The sequence below is a fragment of the Phyllostomus discolor genome, chromosome 3 (assembly GCF_004126475.2).
Source record: "Phyllostomus discolor isolate MPI-MPIP mPhyDis1 chromosome 3, mPhyDis1.pri.v3, whole genome shotgun sequence".
Classification (NCBI taxonomy): Eukaryota; Metazoa; Chordata; class Mammalia; order Chiroptera; family Phyllostomidae; genus Phyllostomus; species Phyllostomus discolor.
The window spans coordinates 169,607,105-169,630,469 of NC_040905.2; the positions used below are offsets into that span (position 1 = coordinate 169,607,105).

Sequence of the window (23,365 nt, forward strand, 5' to 3'; positions counted from 1 at the left end):
AAAAGCCACTTAGTGTCCATCAGTAGACAATTGGCTAAAGTAGATGTGGTGTGTATATATATATATATATATATATATATATATATATATATAAACAGAATATTACTAGACCATGAAAAGAATGAAATCTTATCATTTGCAAATAACATGGATGGATCTAGAGGGTATTTTGCAGAGTGAAATAAGTCAGTCAGAAAAAGACAAATACCATGTAATCTCACTTATATGGGGAATCTAAAGAACACAATAAGTAAACAAAAAAAACAGAAACAGACTCACACAGAGAAAAAACTGATGGTTGCCAGGTGGGAGGGAAGTTGGGGGGCTGGATGAAAAAAGTGAAGGGATTAAGAAGTACAAATGGATAGTTACAGAATAGTCACAGGGATGTAAAGTAGATCACAGTAATATAATCAATAGTATTGTATAGTCAATAATATAATAACTATGAATGTTGTCAGATGAGTACTAGAATTATCAGGGGGATCACATCATAAGTTATATGAATGTCTAACCACTATGTTGTACACCTGAAACTAACATGATATTTAATGTGAAATGGTAAATGAAAAATTAAAACAAAAAATAATATTGATATTGTTACTCTAAAAGTATTATACATGTACATATATATTAATGTAATATATTTTACTTTATCTTAACTTAGGAATGTACAGATATTAGAAAGAAGCATAAACATAATTATGTTAATATCACCTGAATACAAGTTTTTTAGAGTAAACAAATAGATAAAAATATAAAATTAAAGTAATTGGTAAAAGCTTTACCATAAACTGGGATTTGAAACATCACTGTAAACTCATAAAGCTTTTCCTCTTAAAAATTAATTATTTTCTAGTTCAGTTCCCTGCCTGCAAAGACTTAGCAGCAATTACCAAGCCAGTGGCTGTAGCAACAAACTGCCCTAGGGCCCAGATGGTGCTCTTGAAATACCATTTCCACTAAAAGGAACAAGGGCTCTTTGGAGAATTGGCTGATTTCAGATATTGGGTAAAACACACATAAAAGGTGTGTGTATGACTGATCATACTGGAAAGCAGGAAGCTATAAAAGACTCTTGGGGTTGTATCAGCAAAACTTGGGAGCCACTGAAAAGGGGCCCCCACTATCCAATGATGCATTATTGAACATTATTAAGAATAACAACAACAAAAAAGAATAACAATTCTTAATTCACAATGATATGAATATAATGAACAATTCTATTCTAAATGTTCATAGCAGCATTGTTAAACAAAATGATTAGAAGCAACCAAAATATTTAAAAATAATCATGTTTTCATATATAAGAATGTCTTTTAAACTTTATGGAAAAATAGTTTATGATTTAAAATGTTTACAATACATTAAGTAAAAATAGTTATAAAATATAATGCCTATTGTATATTTCCAATTACTAAAATTAACATATATACATATACACACATAGAAGGAAAACTGGATCATTGCACAGTGAAATGTGAGTGATCACTATATCCATGTGGCAGGATTACAGGCAGTTTAGTGTTATCTTCTCTTTATTTCCAATTTTATATAATTAGCATGCATAATTTTATATTTTAATAGAAAAGATGCTGTTTACCAAATATTTATTTAACCAAAAAATACAAATATTTTTTGAAGTGGTAGCATTTGAATGGAAACATACATTATTTTTCAGACTATAGGTAATGCCTGCATTCAGAGATTTGTCTGGGTGAGAAAATACTGATGTAGGTTAACTTTTTTCATTTTAGAGATGAATAAAAAAGACCCTCAGAAAGTGAGATGACTAGGCCAAGGCCATCTTTATCAAGCAAAGAAAAGAAAAAAATCAAAAGTAGAAATGTGGTTAATGTTTTAAAATTACATTTGCATTATTTTGAAGTTAACCTGGGCATTCCATCTGTGTTCAGAAAGCTTTGTATTTATCTCCTAAACCTAGAGAAAAATGCCCAAGTTTGGTACAGGCGAATTTATCACAGACTGATAATAAGTGTCTAAAAGATTGCTCTCTAAGAATCTGAAATCTGGTCAGCGTAGATTTATAGTGACTATGGTGTGCCTCAAGAAATATTTTGATATGTTTTTGCAACCAGCAGGCAATTCATCATTTTAGAGAAATTTGGCCTTGGAGGGGGATCCTTCTCCAAAGTATCCCATATAATTCCCAAGGAGACTGACACCATCAATCCACAATCTTGGTGTGGTCAGGGAGAGTGCTTTGGCACAAGATGGAGTATGTGAGTGTTTACACCAGGCATATTAAACTAATTTTCAGCTGACTCTAAGCATAAAGCAAAAGTTTTTGCTGGGGCAACAGTGTATAATCAGCCACAGTTTAGGGTCCACCCAGTGGAGAACATAAAAGAAAATTCCATAGGAAAATAATCTCATTGGGCTTGGGTCTTCACATTTATTGTATTTTTTTTAAAAAGATGCAGTTTAGAACATATTTGTTTCAAAAGGAATTGAACAAGAAAATTAGATAGAATATGGCAAAATGCAGTTAAAAACTGAGAGAATAGGAGACTTGTCATATCTGTTGGCTCTGGGGTGGGATAAAAACTCTTTAGTCAAACTGCGGAAAGTGAAGAGGTTTGTCACTAGTTTTCCTCCTCCTACCCTAACTCTGAATTCAGTAAGCATGACAGAGAGCTTTATTCTACCCTAACTCTGTGTCTTGTTTCCTGTCTCATCAGAGTTGAGTTCTTCTCTGATTTTCTTTGGATGTTGGCTGAATTGAGGGTGCAAAGAAAAACAAAAATAAAGGCCTCACAGAAAGCAAACTAGGGGTTGTAGGGGTTGAGGAGAGGAGTATGAGGGATGTCTGGTTAATGGGTAGAGTCCCTTTGGGGTGACGGAAATGTTCTGAAACTAGAGTGTGGGGATGGTTGCAAACTTTGTGGATGTGCTAAATGGCACTGAATTTCCCACTCTAAAATGTTTAAAAGGGTAGATTTTATGTTTTGTGAATTTAATGTGGTGCACTGGGGAGAATGATATGAGGAAGAATGGGGAGGTGCTGGCATCATGGAAACCAGAGGGAGATGGCAAGAGAGTGAGGGGCCATGGAGACCGAGGGCTTCTCAGTGGGGCTTCTGGTTCCAATCTGAGAGTCCTGATTGTCTTTGGTTAACACATATTTAGTTCTTTTTTTAGCACTAATTCAGCTTCTAATTCAGTTCACCCAAGATTTATAGAGAAGTTAAAAGCTAACGGTCTTAGATTCTAGGTTTCTTCCTTAGTTGTATATTTTATTTTATTTTATTATTTATGCTTATTTTATATCTTATTTTATTTTGTATAAATGTCTTCAGATGGGGTATGCTTCCTCCCATTTTCCAAAATAGACTTTACATTATTTTTTACTGTATTTTTTTCCATTACCATCTATCCCCCCATACTCTCTTCCCCCTCCATGCTTCCTCCCATTTTGTATGTTCCCCCATGGATCCCTATTACTTTGAATTGTTCCTGCTTCATTAATTTATAATACGTGCCTAGCCCATGAAAGCATTTGTGTTTGCACCCCCTGATTTTTAAGGAACCTATTTATGCTGAGCACAATGCTAGATATAGTTTTTTCTAAATGGCTCTTGCTTCACAGTCTTCTTAGAATGAAGACACAGTGTAAATGTTTTATTACAACATAAGTAGAGTAAATACCCCAATAGTAATATAAATGAAGTGGACTGAGAGTAAAGAGAAATGCAAAGATCATATAATATCTGTTCACTTCCACTTCTGCTCTTTGCATTGAAATTTTATTGTGGTGAAAGCAGTTAAATAAGATAAATGGTATTTGTTAAGAAGTGAGAAAGAAATACCATCAAATCTGTAACTAAAATCATCAGAGCATAACGGTTTGTTGTAAAATATTTTTGCTTGGGCATGAGGAGTGTATTTATGTCCTTATTTTTTTTTAATTTATTTACTTTTTTTAGAGAGAAAGCAAAGAAGGGAGAAAGAGGAGAGAAACATCAATGTGTGCGAGATATATTGATTGGTTGCCTCTCACATGCCCCCATCTGGGGACCTGGCCCACAACCAAGGCATGTGCTCTGACAGGGAATAGAACCGGTGATCTTTTCGTTTACAGGCCAGTGCTCAATCCACTGAGCCACACCAGTCAGGGCTTTCTATCTTTAATGAAAAACACTTTGGCAAAATGAAAAATATATAAATGAAAAATGTATACATTTCAATTCTTAGCAATTTAACAGCAATACTCTCAGGAAATAAACTACTATTTATTGATTCCTAAGTGCCTTACAGGTGTTATTACTGATCATAGCAACAACCCTGTAAGTTAGTGTATCAGAGGAGAATCTTGACACCAGTGAAGGGACAGCCTGAATACTTTCTAAGTCTTTAATTCCAAAGTATGCACAAAGCTCTTGGCTTTCCTGCATTGAATTTCTTTTAAGAATCAGATATTACTTGTGGATAGTCTCATGTCTTATTAAACTTTTTCCTCAACTGCTATAATCTTACTTTTATGTCTATTTTGATAGTTGTTGTAGTAAACAAACAAATCAAAATCACCTTAGAGAAAGACTCCATAGAAAATGATTAGAGGACAGGAGCTGGCTAAGCTGGGCAGCGCTGGGAACCACCCTGCCTTGTTTCAGAAGCTGTAACACCCCATGGCTAAGGTTGAGTGAGAGACCTTGGGACCAAAAGCTACTAAAAAGACAAAGCTTATCTCCTTGGAAGGCAGAGGTGTGGCTTCTGTCCCCTTTTACTTCACCCAGGTTGGTCCCAGGAAAATGACTGGTTAGCCAATGATGGGTAAGATTCCTCAAAGGAGGGACGACCTAAGACAGGCAGGGTCATGAAGAGGCCCTCAGGGAAGGACTTGAGGGACTATAGCAAAAGGGGGTGATGGACCCTTACTCCTCGGCTTTGACATAGCCTGAGTCCTCATTCTGTCTGTGAGAAGTCTCCTAATCTCTTGGCTGCCTTACTTACCCTGCCTGATTTAAGCCTGAAACAATGACAGAGGGCAGTGCAGCCCTGGACAGGAACTGGCTGGTCCCTAGGGCGATCAGTCCTAAGAAAGAATGCATAAAATCCTGTGAAGAATGCACTCAATTTTCTGATAAGGGTCCAAACATGAGATGAGTTTGTTTCCCAAAGTTTTATAGGCCCTTAGCTATCTGATCTTGATTCAGAATAAGCCCTCATAATTTTTTGTATGTTATCTATTGTTTGATCCTCACTGCCTGACAATGATTGATGAGCTTTACCTGTATTCCTATACAAATTAAATCCAATAAAAGCCCATTGAGGAAAAGGCACCTGGCCCTCCTCCTTTGAGAGATTGGCTGCCTTTCCTCTCCAAGCAGATCATGTCTTGGTAGACTTATTCTCATCCATGTTGGACAGGGGTGCTCTGTGGGCAGAGCCCCTACACAGGGCAGTCAGGTAAAATCACTCATTGTCTAAGAATTTGTTCCAACACATAAGCCTCCTAGAACTACAAGAATCTTCTTACTCTTCATGTATTCATGTTCTACTAGTGAGAGATGAGATGACTGGGCAGTGGTGATGATGGTCTGGAGAGGAGTGGTTAAATCCTGGGGATGGGGGTACTGAACAGACATTGGTAAGAGGCATGTAAGAAGAGAATAAGTCATTAGTTTGATTCTGGAAATGAGGATTATTGAGTACATGTGGGGTATCTCAGTACAGATGTTGTGGTGATTTTAAAACATGTTTGAACATTCTTTGACATTCTTTCTATCAAGAGGTAGAGGCTTCATTTCTTCCCCTTGAATCTGGATGGGGCTTTGTGACAAACTTAACAAATGGAATGTGACAGATATGACGCTGTATCATGTACAAGACGAGTTTAAAGAAGGCCATGCTAGTTTCTTTGGAGAAACTTATTATGCAATCTTCCAGTATCCTTCAGTGAAAACCCAACAGGAACACGCTTGTAGTTAAACAATTTGGATTTATTACTTGTACCAAGGGAGAACATACATCATGGGGAACCATGGGGTGTTTCAGTAAGAAGGTGTTAGAAAGAACTTATAGGATTTGGGCTTTTGTTGAGTAGTTTAGGCAAAGGTTTAAGAAAACATGGATTTGATCTAGATTGGATGTTGTCAGAAAGTGGGAGTAATTCTATGGTTGGATAGTTTGTGGGTACCATAGTGACCTTGTTTTTGTTTGTGCTTATAAAAAATGAAGAAATGGCCTTCTTTTATTTTTCTCATCATGGTCTCAGTGTAACCTTATCTGAGGTTGATATAACATGGATTTTTTATGTCCAACAGGAGAATAACATGGCCTAGTTGTGAATGTTATATCAGTTCTAGACATAAGAACATCAGTTCTGAACATGAGTTCCTTTTTAGAGTTTTTAGCTGTCATGTAAGAATCCTGGCTACCAGCAGGCCACCACATTAGTGGCCACATGCATACATATATAGAACAATGTCCCATAGCTCAGATCTCCAGCTATTCAAGTCTTACAACCTGGGTGGCAGATATTTGAATTAAGAAGACTCTGAGATGGTTTCATTTCCAGCCATTGTCTCACCACTACTGCATGAGTGCTCTCTATGTATGCATTGAGAACTGCCTAGCTGAGCACAGTTGACCTGTAGATTCATACATAAAATAAATAATTATCATTGTTAGAGTCACCATTTTGGGGGTGGTTTCTTGTGCAAATAATAGGTAAGTGATATAGATGTCTGTTAGGCAGTTGGCTCTATTGATCTGGAGCTTAGGAGAGAGATCTGGCTTGGAGGTATAGATTAGGGAGTTCTTTAGCAAGGAGAAAGTTGCTGAAGTCATTTTAGTGGATGAAGTCACAGGGAGATAATGTACATTGAGAAAGAACAAAAAGAACTTATAGTGGCACTTTGAGTAATAACACTGAAAGGATCAAGAAGAAGGAAGCATTTGCAAGGAGACTGAGCAGGAGTGGACAAGGTGATCAGATGACAATCAAGAAGGATGATGTAGAGGAAGTTGAGGATGAGAGCATGCAGAAAGATGGATTGTTTTTCAGAGTCAAATGCTGTGGAGGGAGATCAAGTAAGACAAAGACAATGAGTTTACATTGTTGGCAAAAGTGGTTTCAGGGAAATTGTAGGCTAGCCAGTGATGAGGACAGAAGCCAGGTTGCAGAGTTAATGAGGGAAGAGAAGATGAGAAGGAGGGTACCAATGCCCGTGCTGTTTTACTACATCATGTTGGCTAGCTCTATACCATTTGTCTGTATATAACTCATATTCTATAATTCAATAACCCATAAAACAATCACATCATGTCTTGAACCCTATAATTCCACAATAAATAGATCATATCCTGGCATAGATTTAATGTTATACTTTAACCTACTACAGTTTCCAGCTATAAATATATTACTGTGTGTGTATCATTAGAATCACTTTAAATCTCATGTTTATTTCTATTGCAATTAAAATAGTTCACTATTTAAAATAGTGTCAATGTTCATTGGTGCCTTGTAATTACTTCAGAAAAACAATCTCAGTTTAAAATTTATAAACTCTTGTGTCATCTTTGCAGGAGTAATAGCTAACTTTTGCCAAAGAAATCTGGGGAAAATTATGCTAGTCATAGTCTTCTAATTCATTGGTCAGATTGCCAAGGCTCCGATTCCAGTTTGGACCCCTGGGAGGCTGGTGTGGGACTCTGCTTATCCAAGTAGGGGTCAAGGCCTCCTTGGTGACAGTGAATGAGTTGCCAGGGATTTGTGGAGAGGAATTTTTCTCAGTTCAGCCTGTAAGTAGATGTTGCCATAATGATTTTAAAGGCTCCTCTGAGCCGCTCTTTCCCACCTCTTTTCAAGGGGAATCTTATCCCATCTCCTTCATTATTTTCTTGTGTTTTTATTCATAGATGCGTGGAGGTAAGCACTAAGATGGGGATGAGACTAAGGCATTTAAATGAAGTGTTCACATTTCCAAGGACTTGAAATTTATATTTCAAACATCACTTTTAAATGAGGATTTAAAGACAGAAAAAATACACTAGTAGATTTGCAAGATAACTTGTGGCATGTGTTTTAAAGTCCTGTTGCATTCCTCAGCTATAGCATCTTTTTACAAATCCTATCTGTACCTTGTGAAGATCAGCACAGAGTATGTTGTACTAAGAAACAGTTCATCATGTACTATTAATTTTTGAAAGTCTTTTTGAGGCATTTCTTCATGTTTTTGGATGTCAGAAACTTCTAAAATGGAAAACTCTTGGGCATTTCCCAGCATCCAAAAAGCCCTGCCTGGGGCAACATCTCCAACAATCTTCACAAGGAATGGTGTGGTATGGAGGATGATCCTGTGGGTGCTCAGAGGGGTTTAGGAAAGGCAGAAACAAAATTCTTATGCATTGAGCACGTTTTTATGCTTAGCACTGTGCTGTGGGCTTCACATTCTACATTTAATCATGTAGAATTGTATGGATGAGTCATGAGAACACAAGTCCCAGGGAAGATGGTCTGCGCTGTCATCAGAAGGGAAAATGAATCATATGGAACTTAAAAACAGTTTATGATAGGGTTTGGGTAAGGGTAGAGGGAAACAGATCTTGACAAATTTATTTTGCACAAGTACTTATATCATCTTCATTTGTGTAGTCTTTGTGACTTTTTGGCTGGGTTCATCTGGTTGGCAGATGGATGCAAATGCCTTTCACCCTCAAGGAAGGCATAGAGAAGGCATGTATAAGTTTTGAGTGTGTGATAGATAGGAGAAGCCCAGCCTCAGAAGGCTTCAGGTGTGTGAGCATTTGCATCCTGTGTGTATGCATGCTCATGTTTGTGCTGAACGTACCACCAAGTTTAAACAGGATTTTCAACTGGGAAGATTTCACATGCCTATTTAGTGTGGCCCAAGCGAGTATATTTTTAGAAATGAAAAGTAGACCGTGTTCCAAAAGTTCCTTTCTTCTGCCATCAGAGATAGGAGGGCTTTTATTTATAGTAATTTCAGTACCCAAAGTACCTTCAGCCATATAATGAGGCAAACAAAAAAAAAGTATTAAGCAGTGGATAATTAGATCATGTGTTATTTTGTAGAGAAACTTATTTCTCTTGCCTTTGGAATGTATAGGACTTCTTTTCTTAACTATGATTAGAAAAAATTCTTTTTTAAGATTTACTTAACAGGCATATTTTGCATAGGCAGCAAGAATATGGACAGTACAATTGATCTTGTCTCTTGGCCTTGATGATTCAAAGGAAAATACACACACAGAAATCAAATCCTTTGACTTAGTTAACATTTATTATGATATAAATATACATAGAATAGAAATATACATGGACTAGAAATATGATGGGAACATATGGCAATAACTAGAAAAAATGTCTACTCTTTATTGAGCTACTGCTATATGCCAGATTCTTGACTTACATTCAGTATGTTATTTAAATTTAAATCTTTTTCTTTAAATATATTTTATTGATTATGCTATTACAGTTGTCCCATTTCCCCCCCTTTATTCCCCTCTTCCCTGAACACCCCCTCCCACCCACATTCCCCCCTTTAGTTCATGTCCATGGGTTGTACATAGAACTTCTTTGGCTTCTACATTTCCTATACTATTCTTAACTTCTCCCTGTCAATTTTCTACCTACCCTGTATGCTACTTATTCTCTGTACCTTCCCCCCTCTCTCCTTCTCCCCCTTCCCCACTGATAACCTTCCATGTGATCTCCATTTCTGTGATTCTTTTACTGTTCTAGTTGTTTGCTTAGGTTTCTTTTGGTTTTGGGGTGTTTTTTTTTTTTTTAGGTTCGGTTGTTAATAGCTGTGAATCTGTTGTCTTTTTACTCTTCAAATTTTTGATCATCTTCTTTTTCTTAGATACGTCCCTTTAACATTTTATATAATAAGGTCTTATTGACGGTGAACTCCTTTAATTTTCATTGTCTGGGAAGTACTTTACCTGCCCTTCCATTCTAAATGATAGCTTTGCTGGATAGAGTAATCTTGGATGTAGGTCCTTGCCTTTCATGACTTTGAATACCTCTTTCCAGCCCCTTCTTGCCTGTAAGGTTTCTTTTGAGAAATCAGCTGATAGTCTAATGGGAACTCCTTTGTAGGTAACTGTCTCCTTTTTCTCTTGCTGCTTTTAAGATTCTCTCCTTCAAACCTCTGCCTTGCCATGAGTCCTCTTCATCCAGCTGCCTGTCTCTGCCTCTCCTACCAGTCTGAATGAATGTTTCTTCCTAACTCCTTGGTTGTCAGACTTCCATACAGTTCGATTTTCTGTCAGTCCTGTTGTTTTTTGTTTTTAAATGTACTGTTTTCCTTCTTTTGATTGTGTGAAGAGGCACAGTGTCTCCATCTTGGCCGGAAGTCTAAATTCAAATCTTATAAAGTATGTATTATGATTACTATTTGTTCCAATGATGTTTCAAAGTTATTAAATAATTATTCCGAGGACACTGAGCTAGTTAGTGACAGAGCTAGAAATTTGAACCTAGGCTTGGCTGACTCTGACACTTATGTTTTTTTCCAAACAATCTGCTTTTAAAGTCATGACAATTACTGGACATGACACTGAGGTATATTTACTAGGAGGACAACTATTTTTATTATCCAATACTGTCCATATTAAAAGAACTGTTCACTAAGCTTTCTTCCAGGCATAAGGATAAATGATGTGGTATCTAGCAATCAAAGTTGAGGTGTCTCTGCCCTCATGGAATGCATGAGCTAGTGGGAAAGTCTAAAAAGAGTACTAACAATTACAAACATAATAGGCATTGACATGCTTCAAGGTCAAACTCTGCAAAACTCTATTAACAAAGTTAGCCTGTGAGTTGGATTGATGAAACCAGTGCTGAGGAAAAATACCAACTGGGGACCCCAGCAAATAGTGGTAACTCTCAAACAATATAAATTTCTTGGAGGATGCACAAGGAAATAAGAGAAACTATCCAAGAACTCCATAATGGGCATTGTACGCCCTGCCCATAGTGCTTTTGATAGCCTGGTGTGGGTGCTAAAAAGCCATGTGGCTCATGGTAGATGACCAGAGACTATCGACAGCATCCAGGCAGCAGTGTCCAATGCTGCCACCACCTTGAATAGCTTGGCCACAGTTCTCAAAGTGAGCTGTGCTGTTCTGGACTCAGCAAATGCTTTTTTCAGCATATCCAGACTGCTGAATCACAAGATCAATTTCCCCTCACATGGCAGGGGCAACAATGGACCTTTCAATCTTCATCAAGGCCACGTGAACAGATGTGCAGTATCTGGAGATCCATCTGTGTTCTCCATCCCCATGTCAGCAAAATGGACTCATTACACAAATGACATAATGTTGACATGTGAAGACTTGCCTCTGCCACAGAACACTCTGCAGACTTTGCTGGAACATCTGTGAGCAAGAGGATACGCAGTGAATCCCACAGGTTTCTGGGATTCCTTTGCTTGGGTGCCTCCAACTTTATACCACCTGGGAAAGAAAGGAAATTTATGGGTCTGGGGATCAAAACAACATACCACCTTTGAGAAGGCAATAATACTAGTGAAGCAGATTTAAGTTCTGGGTCTCTTCCAGGCAGGGCTACTATTTGAGTGAGATATGTCTATGACTGCAGAAGGTAAGGGACACACTCTGTGGCAGAAACCAGAGAAAGTGGGAGTGCCTTAGGACTTTGGTCCCAACTCTGGAAGGAACAGAAAGCCAATATACCCTGTCACCGCCGCCCCCCCCCCCCCAGGGGAACAGTTTCTGCCATGTACACAGTGCTCCTCCTGTGTACACAGGGCTCCTCCAGGTAGTGCCTCTCATGAAGGAGCAACATATCATGTTAAGAACTTCCCTTCATATCACGGGGTAGATGGAGAGTTTTTCCATCAAATCATCTCTGCCGTGACTCGGACTCCCACTTTGACTAAGTGGCATGCCTATTTGCCGCAGAGGAGTACCCTGTCCACCAGCATTCACACACTCTTATGTTGGGAACAAAAAACACTCTAAACAGAACCAACCCAACTGTACCAGGGATATAGCATGGATATCACTGGAACTGTGCAGTTATAGTGTCACATTAAGGGACAGAGACTGGCTTAACTGCCAAGGTATTTATTGGGTAGCTCCAAATGGGACCTAGTGTTTGGGTGGCACAAATTTTTGGCCATGGCTTTCATCTATGGGGTTGGGCTGCTGCACTCTGGGTTTTCACTGGGCACAGGGCAGAATCTGGCCCATAGTAACAAAAGTTGCTTACCTCACTCTCCTCAAGTCTAGATGAGCATGTTCTGTTTTCTACTGGTACAGTATTTGTCATCTCCCACATCTGCCACAGTCTTTGACCCCTCCATTGGCCTGGAGGGTGTTATAGTACACATAGAGGCCCTTAGTACCTTCACACAACAAGTCTTGAATGATAGCCAGTAAGCCTGTCCTTATTGAACACTGAAATTTCTCCACTGAGAAAAGCTGTACTCCAAAATAGGATAGCCCAGGACATTATTACTGCCCCACAAGAAGATGCTTGTGCCATTATTTAAGCAGAATGTTGTGTGTTTGTACTTGATGACTCTGCTAATGTACCATCTTTACTAAAACACACATATAAAATACAAGTGAACACACCCTGAGTGATACTACTCCCAGTCTAGGGACTGTAATAAATCAGTGGTGTAGATCATGGGGCTGTTGGTGGAAAAAATTGTTACTTACTTTGGGAATCATTATCTTAATCTGTTTTTTCTCTTCCTTATGTTGTTGCTATGGTATCTGCTTCTAGTGCAATCAGAGAGCTTCCAATAAGCCACCTCCATCCTAATGAAAACCCTTGCTCCAGGCACATTGTGGAAGGAGGTGAGGATGTGGGAGTATGTAAGGTTGTAAGAGCCAGTCATGAGGAGTAGTGTTAGAGGAGGTCATCATGAGGACATGACCTTCTAGCAGCCCCCAAGCAATCAAAGACCCTCATCCCTTCCCCTGTCCTTGGAATGTGCATTCTGCTTTTCTTCCCCACATCAGAAGCTGTCTCAAGGGCACAGTCTTGAGATAGTAAGGTGTTGTTGAGACCATCTGAACAGCATACATGACTGAACCTGTTAAGGCTGCTATAAAAACTTTTAAGATCCTGGTGGGCAGGTGCAGAGATCTATCTTGTACTCTGGCTGCCCAGTATAAGCCTTGTAAGTTCCCTTATTTGCCAAAACTGCCACTTACCAATCTGCAGTGGTCTACCACTTTTGTCCATCTCTCTTTGACCTTGTGTATGGGGCCCGGTTTCAGGTTTTACCCAGAGAACTCCAAAGGTTTTGGACCAACATAGGTATACTGCTAAGTGGTCTTGGTTTGAGATTCTGTGGATAAGACTGGGTCTTTCTTCACATGTCTATTGGCTTTGTGTTTCCATTGCCTGTGAAATCGCTATTACATTTTCATTTTTTTCTTGGGTTACAGGTCATTTTATATATTCACTTGTGAAGTATTTGTTCAAATGCCCTTTTTTTCTCTTTTGGGGTGTTTATCTTCTTGGTAATAGGTAGAAGTTATTTTTTTATACCTTTATGAAGTCCTGTGTGATTATAAATGCCTTCTACTTTTTAAAGTTTCTTATTTTAATGTGGTTGAATTCATCTATTCTTCGTATATGGCTTCTGTAATATTTTGTTTAACATTTCCTTTATAATTTTCTGGATACAAGGCTTACAGAACATCTTTATTAATTTATTCACTTGTTTATTATAATTTTTGTCAGAATAGTATTTAGAGTTATTTTATATATTTATATATATGAATTTAAATTACATATTTTTCTCACTCTAGACTACAGCTCCAATGATTTGCAATTACATTTATTAATCCTTTTATAAATTCCCAAGTTAAAGAACTACTCTGGGTATCTGTAAATATAAATACTTGTATCAGTTATATCCTATCTTACCATTAGAGATTAGTTCTAGTGTCAAAATAGGAAAGAAACTCTGTGAACATCAACCTTGCTAAGCTTTGGTTTAAGTCATAATTCTGAGTGGGCTAATAACTACTTTGGCTAAAATCTATGTACTTGCCTTTATGGGAGGGTCAGCTCTGTGAACAAATCGATTTGTGAAGCCAAAAGCTGCTCTTGTGTAGAGAGGTGCCACCAGGATCCATTTCAAAACACTGTTTCCTCTTGCCAAGGTCAGTGGCTATCACCGAAGTAACCAGAGAATACCAGTGTCCTCACTCTCCAAAAGACTGTTTATTTTACAGCATTAAATTTCAGCTCTTTCTTTCCCTTTCTTTCTTTTAATGATGGAAATACATATATTTTTTGTCATTATAAGAAAAGATTACTGCCTTTCTATGAGAAGTTTTGATAGAAATTTTAAAAAATTTTTCCTATACAAACCAGTTTTCTCTTACAGCAAGTTTTATTTTCACAGAAGTTGAGAAAATGAATACAATATCCCGGTGATGGTGGTGGTGAGGGGGCGTTGATTTGCTCTGTAGCTTTGCTGCTTGAGTCCCGATCCAGGTGTAGGAGTATCTTCTTTACTTACTCATTTAATTTACTGAGTATACTTAGTGGTCAGCCTTTCTCATCTTTCTAAAGGAGCGCTCACTCACACTGCTCTCAGTAAATGCAATTAGCGTAAAGTAGAATGAAAGTCATTTAAAAAGTGGCAGACAAACACATGCAGAGTGGGATGAAGCCACACATGATTTGGATAGAACTTAACACCATCAGTTTAGTTTTATTTCAGACATGAACCCCAAATACAGCTCTTTTGACCTGCATACTCCATCCCTAAATGGCAAACCAAACATTCATAAAAATTTAATGGTGAGGAAATTAGTACCTTCTTATGTTTCAGACTGTCAAATGGCACCAGGGAGCACTTTCAGCAACAGGCAGAAGTGTGTGGATGGGCTGAGCCACACTTGAAACATTTGTCTCTTCAACCTGTCATCCTTCTCCAAGTCAGCTGGTAGCTGCACTGTTTCTGACAGGACACCTCCAGGATGCCACCCAAGAAAGGTATTTTAAATAAAGACCTGGCTGTAGACTACTCTACTTTTCTTAGAGATTGAACACTGAAAAGATTTTTTACACAATTTTTGTTCCATTTTGGGGATGTTTTCCTTTGCATTGTGTGTGTGTGTGTGTGTGTGTGTGTGTGTGTTTAGAGTTTCTTTCTTTCCTAAGAAATTGGGAAGAGGTCAATATTCCTTTACCTTTAATGGACATATGATTTTACCAACTAGTAATGCTCAGACTTACCTTTCTTTCATTTAGGGAGACAATGGGGAAAGCAAAATACCCTGAGGTTACAGTGCAGCGACTCAAATTCGGGGTTCAGTCCATAACAATGACCTACTGTGAGATTGGTGTGGGGAGCAGGTGGTGAAGGATACCTGTTCTGCTTCAGTTTGTAATTAAGTACAGTTTGAAATAAGTAAAGTGGAAAAGGAGAGGAAAGAGGATTAAGGCAGAGCAAGTGAAGACAAGAGACATAATAAAAACCTGTTGGGGTTATTTATGTGAAGGGGTGAGCAACACAATTTTGGTTGCTGTGACTTGTCATAGGGGTGCATTTCAGTAAAATAGAGATAATATGTGACATGATCAGATGTCATTTTGTGGTGCCTACGCAGCTTACACTTGGATCTGCTGTCAGCCTCATGTCAGTCCCCAGAAAACAAACTGGTAGAATTTTTAAACATAAAAAACCTGGAAAAACATGTTTACTTTTCAGCATAGAACTTCTAATCTATGTGATTCTGGTGCTGTCATTCCTTTATCTGACTTATTTAATCTAAGAATGGAAAGTGGAGACAGACCACACTTCGAGATAACCTACTCAAGTCATCCAGCTTCAGCCCTGTGTCTTGGGGATCTGAGAAGTACCCTATTTAATATGCTTAATAATGCTATTGACTTCAAACATCTAGACAGTCTTAAGAATATCATTATCAAAGGAGCTAACAAAACAGATAACAAAAAACAACCACTTCTTTTGAGATGCTACACACTTTCCAAAGAAGTTATTTGAAATAGCCTCGAGTTGTACATTAGCTTTTAACCAACCCGGTTTTCTACTAATAAGGGCAGGGTTCAAATCTTATATAAGATGTTAAACTTCATCACCTTTAGGATTTCCCATCCTGAGGTCCTCAAGCTCCTCAGGCTATTTTGGTGGTGATGCTATTGAAGGGCTATTTTTAGATCTTTAACAATTTTTTAAAATCTTGTAGTAAGGCTGTGCAGGTTATTTTAATGCTTACCATCTCATTAAACAAGAAGTTTGGAACTGGTTATTCTTGCTGTTTTTTAATGTTGTCTATTATTTATCATTTTTGAACTTACTACATTAGCAACAGTTGTTTTAAAGTTTAATTGACTTATTTTGATTATGAATACAATATGTTGTTTTGGGAATGTGTGAGTTTTAGAAAAACATTATATTAAATGATAACATCAACAAAAACCAGAATCCCACCACAAATAGATCACTATTGACATTCAGGTACCTTCTTTCAGACTTTTTCTATGAAGGCTCTGTTTAATTTATATCTAATAAAATGGATACAAATTAATACACAATAAATGTCATTTTTCAGACAATGCTTGAGCTTAACAAGAGAGAAAAATGACAGCATTGCCTGCTTTGGTTACATAATATCATAGTATCATATCAAGAGCTTTCATTATTGAAAGCAGATTGTATGCCAGGCTCCATACACTGTGCAGTGATGAGATACCATGATGGCTAGTTGTGAAACGGAGACAAGTGGTATCTTACCGTGATGTCTACCACTTTCAACAAGCTGTGATGGAACATAGTAGGTCAATTGGCTGGTGTTTTTCTCAGCGTGTTGAACTTCTCCAGACAGGACACAAGAAAACACTATTTCCAGGGGTAGCCTATGAAGAAATTAAAGGAAGGTAAATTTGTATGCCTGTATCTCTCTTGTCTCACCACATGGAGAGTTAACACCACACACAGTTCTGAGTTGTGTTATCCAACCTCTTCAATGGATCATCTCTATAAGATGCCAGATAACACACTCTATGGTGTGGTGTTCCCTTCAAGTCTGGAAGTGGCAGACACCCTAAAACTCTGGGCTTTCAGGTAGTCTATTCTGAGCTGCTCCTCATATTTTAAGAACAAGTGATTGATTGGAGCTGGGATGCTGTTGGAGCCACAGGAAGGAAGGAAGTGTTTGAGAGAATTTGATGCGTGAAGCACATGAGATTTGTGCCTGGTGCAGGAAGGAAGAAAACAATATGGAACATAGAAATACTAGTACTAGGTGAGATTGAATGCAGGAAGATGAGGGAAAGGAAATTGTCACAATTGACTCCCCAAGTTTTAGGCTTGGTCAACTGAGTAGAAGGAAATTCCAATAAATAAAATGGAGAGGCAGTGGGGAAAAAAAGTTTGGTTGGGGTATGGCTTGATTATCTGCAAGGCATATTCTGGAGCTAAGGATAGAAGTGGGAAATGGTGACAGGGTTTGTGCTTCATCTGAGAGGTGAAATTACTAGAATCAAATGGCTTTCCAGGAAGAGTACATAGAAAAAGAAGAGAAGATAGCCAGTAATAGCACCTGGGTGATTTCAGCACTTAGTGATGGGTAGAGGTGGATAAGCCCATGGGAAATACAGAACGGATGGTTCAGAGGGATAAGAGGAGAAAGACATTGTAAAGTCTGAGATGACATACAAAATAAAGGTGGTAATCATCACCATGTTGCTAGTGTACTGTTTGGCTATATGAATTTCTTTCAATAATGCAAAGATAAACCTGAGCCCTTCTTGTGCAAATTCATCAAAATTTTAAATTTTAAATTTGCTCAAATGAATGATGCTTTACTACTTTTAAAGATGAATAGATAGCATTTCTTACATGAGATAGATTATGTATCTATGTGTGTGTGTTGGGATTATAAGTTTTCACAGAAATTCACCATTTATTCATTTATTGATTTCTTTACTTTTTATTTCAATCAGTAAACAATTCATGTGATGTTTTTATGTGATCTGGGAAGAACGTGATGTGATAATGGACTTTTAAAGAGTTTATAGATTAATGTGTTCAGTGTGGTACTGAGCAATCATCTAAACAAAACCAGAATCAAAACATTGCTTTCTAAACTAGAGTGGGCCTTTAAAATTAGGAACAATGTGTATTTGTTTCTAACTTGGCCTATGATTTCAGGATTTCTCTGACATGGATGACACTTATTTGGGTTTGAAATGCACACCAGTGGTAATTAAGGAGTGGTATTCTTCTGACTGATAAAGTGTTAACACTTTTATTTCCATTTCTTTCATTCCACTTTTTTGAAGTTTTAGTGAGGTATAATTTATGCACGGTAAACTCCACACATTTAAAATGTACAACTTGACAAGTTTTAACAAATGTATACGTACTGTAATAACCACTGCAATAAAAATTTCATTGCCCCCAAATGTTCCTTATGCCCCTTTGACATGAATCTACACATCCCACCCCCATTTCCTAAATACTCACTTCTGAACCCAAGCAGTCCCTAATCTTTTTGTCACTAGATTAGTTTGCATTTTTTGGAATTTATGTAAAGGGAAACACACCATAAGTACTCTTTGGCATCTTGCTTCTCATACTTAGCATAATGCTTCCAAGGTTCATCTACATTATTATATGTATCAGTAGTTTGTTTCTTTTTATTTCTGATCAGTATTCTATTGCATGGGTATACCACAATTTGTTTATCCATTTACCAGTTGATGAACATTATAGTTGTTTTCAATTTGGAATTAATTGGAATAGAGCTGCTATGAATATCTGAGTACAAGTCTTTATGTCAACTTACAGATAAGTATTTGATTAACATTATAAGAATCTGCCTAAAAAAAGTCTGCCTAATTACTTGCTAAAGTGGCTATATAATTTTGTGTCTTCACCAGCAGTATATGAGGGTTCTAGTGATCCACATCCTCACCAAATTTGACATTGCAAGTACAAATTGCAAAGTTACTATTAACGAACTATAGAAATGATCCCTGAAAGTATAGTCTTGCAAATTTACTATTAAAAGTAAATTTTATTTTTTGAGAAAGTATATAGCAGCACTTCATTGTGGTTTTAATGTGCATTTCCTTAATGACTAATGATTTCTACATATTTTTAGGCTACTCTCTTTTCCTTGTCCTTTCTATTCTTTTTTTTAAAAAATTCTCTTACCTTCCTTTGATTAATTATTTTTATATTCCATTCTATTTCCACTATTGCTATATTAGCCATATCTTTTTATCATCATTATTTCATTTTAGTGGGTTAACAATATACACCTTTAATTTATCACACTCAACTTTCAAGTAATGATATGCTACTTTGCATATATTTTAGAAACATTATAGTAATATTATTTTATTTCTGTACTTTGTGTTATTGTTTTTGTATATTTTAATTCCATATATATTATAAAGTCTACAATCTATCATTATTATTTTTGCTTTCACATTCATCTTTAAAAGAATGTGAAATAAAGAAAAATAAATTTTTTGTATTTACCAATATATTACCATTTTCAGTGTTTTTTCTTCCACATTTGAGATCCAAATTTGTATCTGGTATCACTTTCCTTCTGCCTGAATAATTTTTTAAAAATATTTCTTGTAGTACAGATCTGCTGACAATGAGTTCATTCAAATTTTATATGTCTGAGAGAGTCTTTACCTTAATTTTGAAAGACTTTTTTTATGGAAATAGAATTCTAATTAGGTTTTTTTTTTCCTTTCAGTACTTTAGATTTCTCTTTTTCATAGTTTCTGGTGAGAAGTCGCATCGATTTTTGTATCACTTTGCTCTGGCTGCTTTTAAGATATTTGAAGTATTGTTGTTTATTTTATTTTATTCTTTTAAAGATTTTATTTATTTATTTTAGACAGGGGAAGGGAGGGAGAAAGAGAAGGAGAGAATCATCAATATGTGGTCGCCTCTCATGCCCCCTCTACTGGAGATCTGGCCCGCAACCCAAGCGTGTGCCCTGACTGGGAAATGAACTGGTGACCCTTTGCTTCACAGGCTGGCGCTCAATCCACTCAGCAACACCAGCCAGGGCTTATTGTTCATTTTAGCAATATGACTATGCTGTGCCTTGACATAGTTTTATTCTTCTCTTTTTCTGTTTGGAATTTGCTGAGATTTCTGGATCTTGAGTTTATAGTTGCTATCAAATTTAAAACAATTTTGGCTATTATTTTCTCATTTTTTCTGACTCCCTTTCTGGGACTTCAATTTTATATATTTTAAACTCTTTATTATCACCTCATACATTACAGATGTCTTTTCATTGCTGAAATCTTATTTTCCTTCTATGTTTTTTTTTTTTTTTGACGATATCTGTGTCTTCAACTTTGGTGCTCTTTTCTTCATCACTATCTAATTCACTGTTCATCCCATCTAGTATATTTCTCATTTCAGATACTGTATTTTTCATCTCCAGATTTGGTTTGCTTTAAAATATATTTTTCTTATGATATTATAAACATGTGGAGTATATTTGTAATAGCTGTTTACTGTCATTATATGTTAATTCTATTACCTGTCCTTTCTACATTTGTTTCTATTGATTCATTTAATTGCTCTCCTTGTTGTGAGGCATCATATTTCCTATATTTTTGCTTAGCTGGTAATTTTTTAATTCATTACTTCTAATGTTGGATTTTACCTTTTTGCATTCTGTATTTTTTTGTCTTTTTAAAGATGTTGTTAGATTACTTTGTGGGATGCAGTTAAGTTACTTTGAATTAGCTGGATGCTTCAGAGAGTTATGTTAAGCTCTCTTAAGGTGAGCTCAGCACAGGGCTAATTTGTTCTAAGCAGTAACCTTCTGAAGACTATAACCAATTGTCCATGAACAAGAGGCTTCTCTTCTCTGACTGCTGGGAAACTTGAACTCCTGACTCTCGCAAGTTCCAGAAACTATTCTGCCCACTCTTCACTCATGGTTCTTTTCTGGTTGTGATAGTTACCACACATGCATGCACACATCAGTACTCAGCCAAAGTTTGAGAGCGTTTGTCTCCAGATCACCAGAGTTTTCTTTCTCTGTAGCTCTTTTCTTCCTGGTAATTTCACTGAACAAATTGTGACTGCACTGGACTTCCTAAAATGAGGACAATGTCTCCTCCACTCATTGAGACCACAGGCCTCTATTTAGGTTCCCCTCCCCTGTGTTGGAAGCTAGAAATGTTCTGGCAAAATGATCAGGCAATGTCAGGGCTCATTGCATTTGCTTCCCTTCTTTCAGAGATCACTGTCCTGGGCTGTCTGTTCAGCAATGTCTGAAAATACATATTTCATATATCTTTTATTTCTTCTGCCCTGCACCACCCCTGCCACCAGCATTCCACCCCCCTTAGTTCCTGTCCATGGGTCATATGTATAAGTTCTGTGGCTTCTCTATTTCCTATATTATTCTTAACCTCCACCTGTCTATTTTGTACCTACCAATTATACTTCTTATTCCCTGTACCTTTTCCCCCATTCTCCCTCCTCCCCTGATAACCTTCCATGTGGTCTCCATTTCTGTGATTCTGTTCCTGTTCTAGTTGTTTGCTTAGTTTGTTTTTGTTTTTGTTTTTAGGTTCAGTTGTTGATAGTTTTTTGTTGTCATTTTACTGGTCAAATTTTTGATCATCTTCTTTTTCTTAGATAAGTCTCTTTAACATTTTATATAATAAAATCTTGGTGACGGTGAACTCCTTTGATTTTCATTGTCTGGGAAGTACTTTACCTGCCCTTCCATTCTAAATGATAGCTTTGATGGCTAGAGCAATCTTGGATATAGGTCCTTGCCTTTCATGACTTCGAATATCTCTTTCCAGCCCCTTCTTGCCTGTAAGGTTTCTTTTGAGAAATCAGCTGATAGTCTAATGGGAACTCCTTTGTAGGTAACTGTCTCCTTTTTCTCTTGCTGCTTTTAAGATTCACTCCTTATCTTTAATCTTGGGTAACGTAATTATGATGTGCCTTGGTATGTGCTTCCTTGGGTCCAACTTCTTTGGGATTCTCTAAGCTTCCTGGACTTCCTGGAAATCTATTTCCTTTGCCAGATTGGGGAAGCTCTTTCATTATTTTTCCAAGTAAGTTTTCAATGTCTGGCTCTTCCTCTTCTCCTTTTGGCACCCTTGTGGTTTGATGTTGGAACACTTAAAGTTTCCCTGGAGGTTCCTAAGCCTCTCCTCATTTTTTTGAATTCTTGTTTCTTTATTATGTTCTGGTTGAATGTGTACTTCTTCCTTCTGCTGCAAATCATTAATCTGAGTCCCAGTTTCCTTCCCTTCATTGATGGTCCCTTCCTTATTTTTCTTTATTTCACTTTTCATAACTTTCGCTTCTTCCTTAATTTTGTGATCATACTCAACCATTTCTGTGAACATGTGATTGCCAGTGTTTTGAACTCTGCATCTGATAGGTTGGCCATCTCTTCATTGCTTAGTTCTATTTTTGGAGCTTTGATCTGCTTTTTTCATTTGGGCCATATATTTTTTGTCTTGGTGAACCTGTTATGTTATGAGGGGTGGAGCCTTAGGTGTTCGCCAGAACAGGGTAATCCACTCTGTGTTGTGGTGCTTTGTGTGGGGTAGGCATCTGAGAGGGAACAATGCCATTAGGTCAGCTCTCCAGCGGCTTTCAGTTACTTCCCCCGATACCCACAGCAGATTGGGCCCTTCTGGTGCCGATTCCCAGGTGGGTGGTGTTGTGTATGTTCTAGAACCCTGTGGGCCTTTCCAGTGAACTGTCCTGTGAGGCTGGGAGTTTCTTCCACTGCTGCCATTCCCACAGGTTTTTACAGCCAGAGCTTTTGAGGCTTTATTTGCCTACACTAGAACCCTGAGTTGCGTGGTCTGTCTCACTCCTCAATTGTTCCTCCCAGTTTATCTGCACACAAATGTGGGATTGCCAGCAGCTGCCTGGCCCACCTGGTCTTCCAGCTGCCACCTTGACTTGTGTCCTCTACATCCCAGCTGCCCATTTCCACTCCTCCTACTGGTCTGAATGAATGTTTCTTCTTTAACTCTTTGGTTGTTGGACTTCCATACAGTTCAATTTTCTGGCAATTCTGGTTGTTTTTTGTTTTTAAATTTGTTGTTTTCCTGCTTTTGTTGTGCGTGGAGGCAAACTGTATCTACTTATACCTCCATCTTGGCCGGAAGTTTGATATTTCATATATCTTATCTGACTTTCCAGTTGCTTAGGGTAATAGAGTTAATGTAGTTCTAATTATTTTATTGTGGCTAGAAGCTAAATTCTAATATTGTGTTTATAGTATGCTTATGCTTAATTATTCAAGGATTCCTTTTAGTTATCATAACTTTTAGGTAATGTAAGCAGGTAAAAGAATATCTTCAAACATATTTTTC

The 23,365-nt window shown here is 37.4% G+C and overlaps 1 protein-coding gene and 1 pseudogene across 1 annotated transcript in view; one reads left to right on the plus strand and one right to left on the minus strand.

Annotated features, from left to right (window-relative positions):
* The first annotated feature begins 14,826 nt into the window (after positions 1-14,826).
* The window catches only part of TMC1 (transmembrane channel like 1), a 143,943-nt gene continuing 135,404 nt past the window's right edge, over positions 14,827-23,365 (plus strand). The window contains exon 1 of the mRNA XM_028504663.2: positions 14,827-14,986. Within this exon, the coding sequence (XP_028360464.2) occupies positions 14,971-14,986 (16 nt within the window). The 5' untranslated portion in view covers positions 14,827-14,970. The remainder of the gene's footprint in view (positions 14,987-23,365) is intronic.
* LOC114513603 lies at positions 18,883-19,013 on the minus strand (annotated as a pseudogene).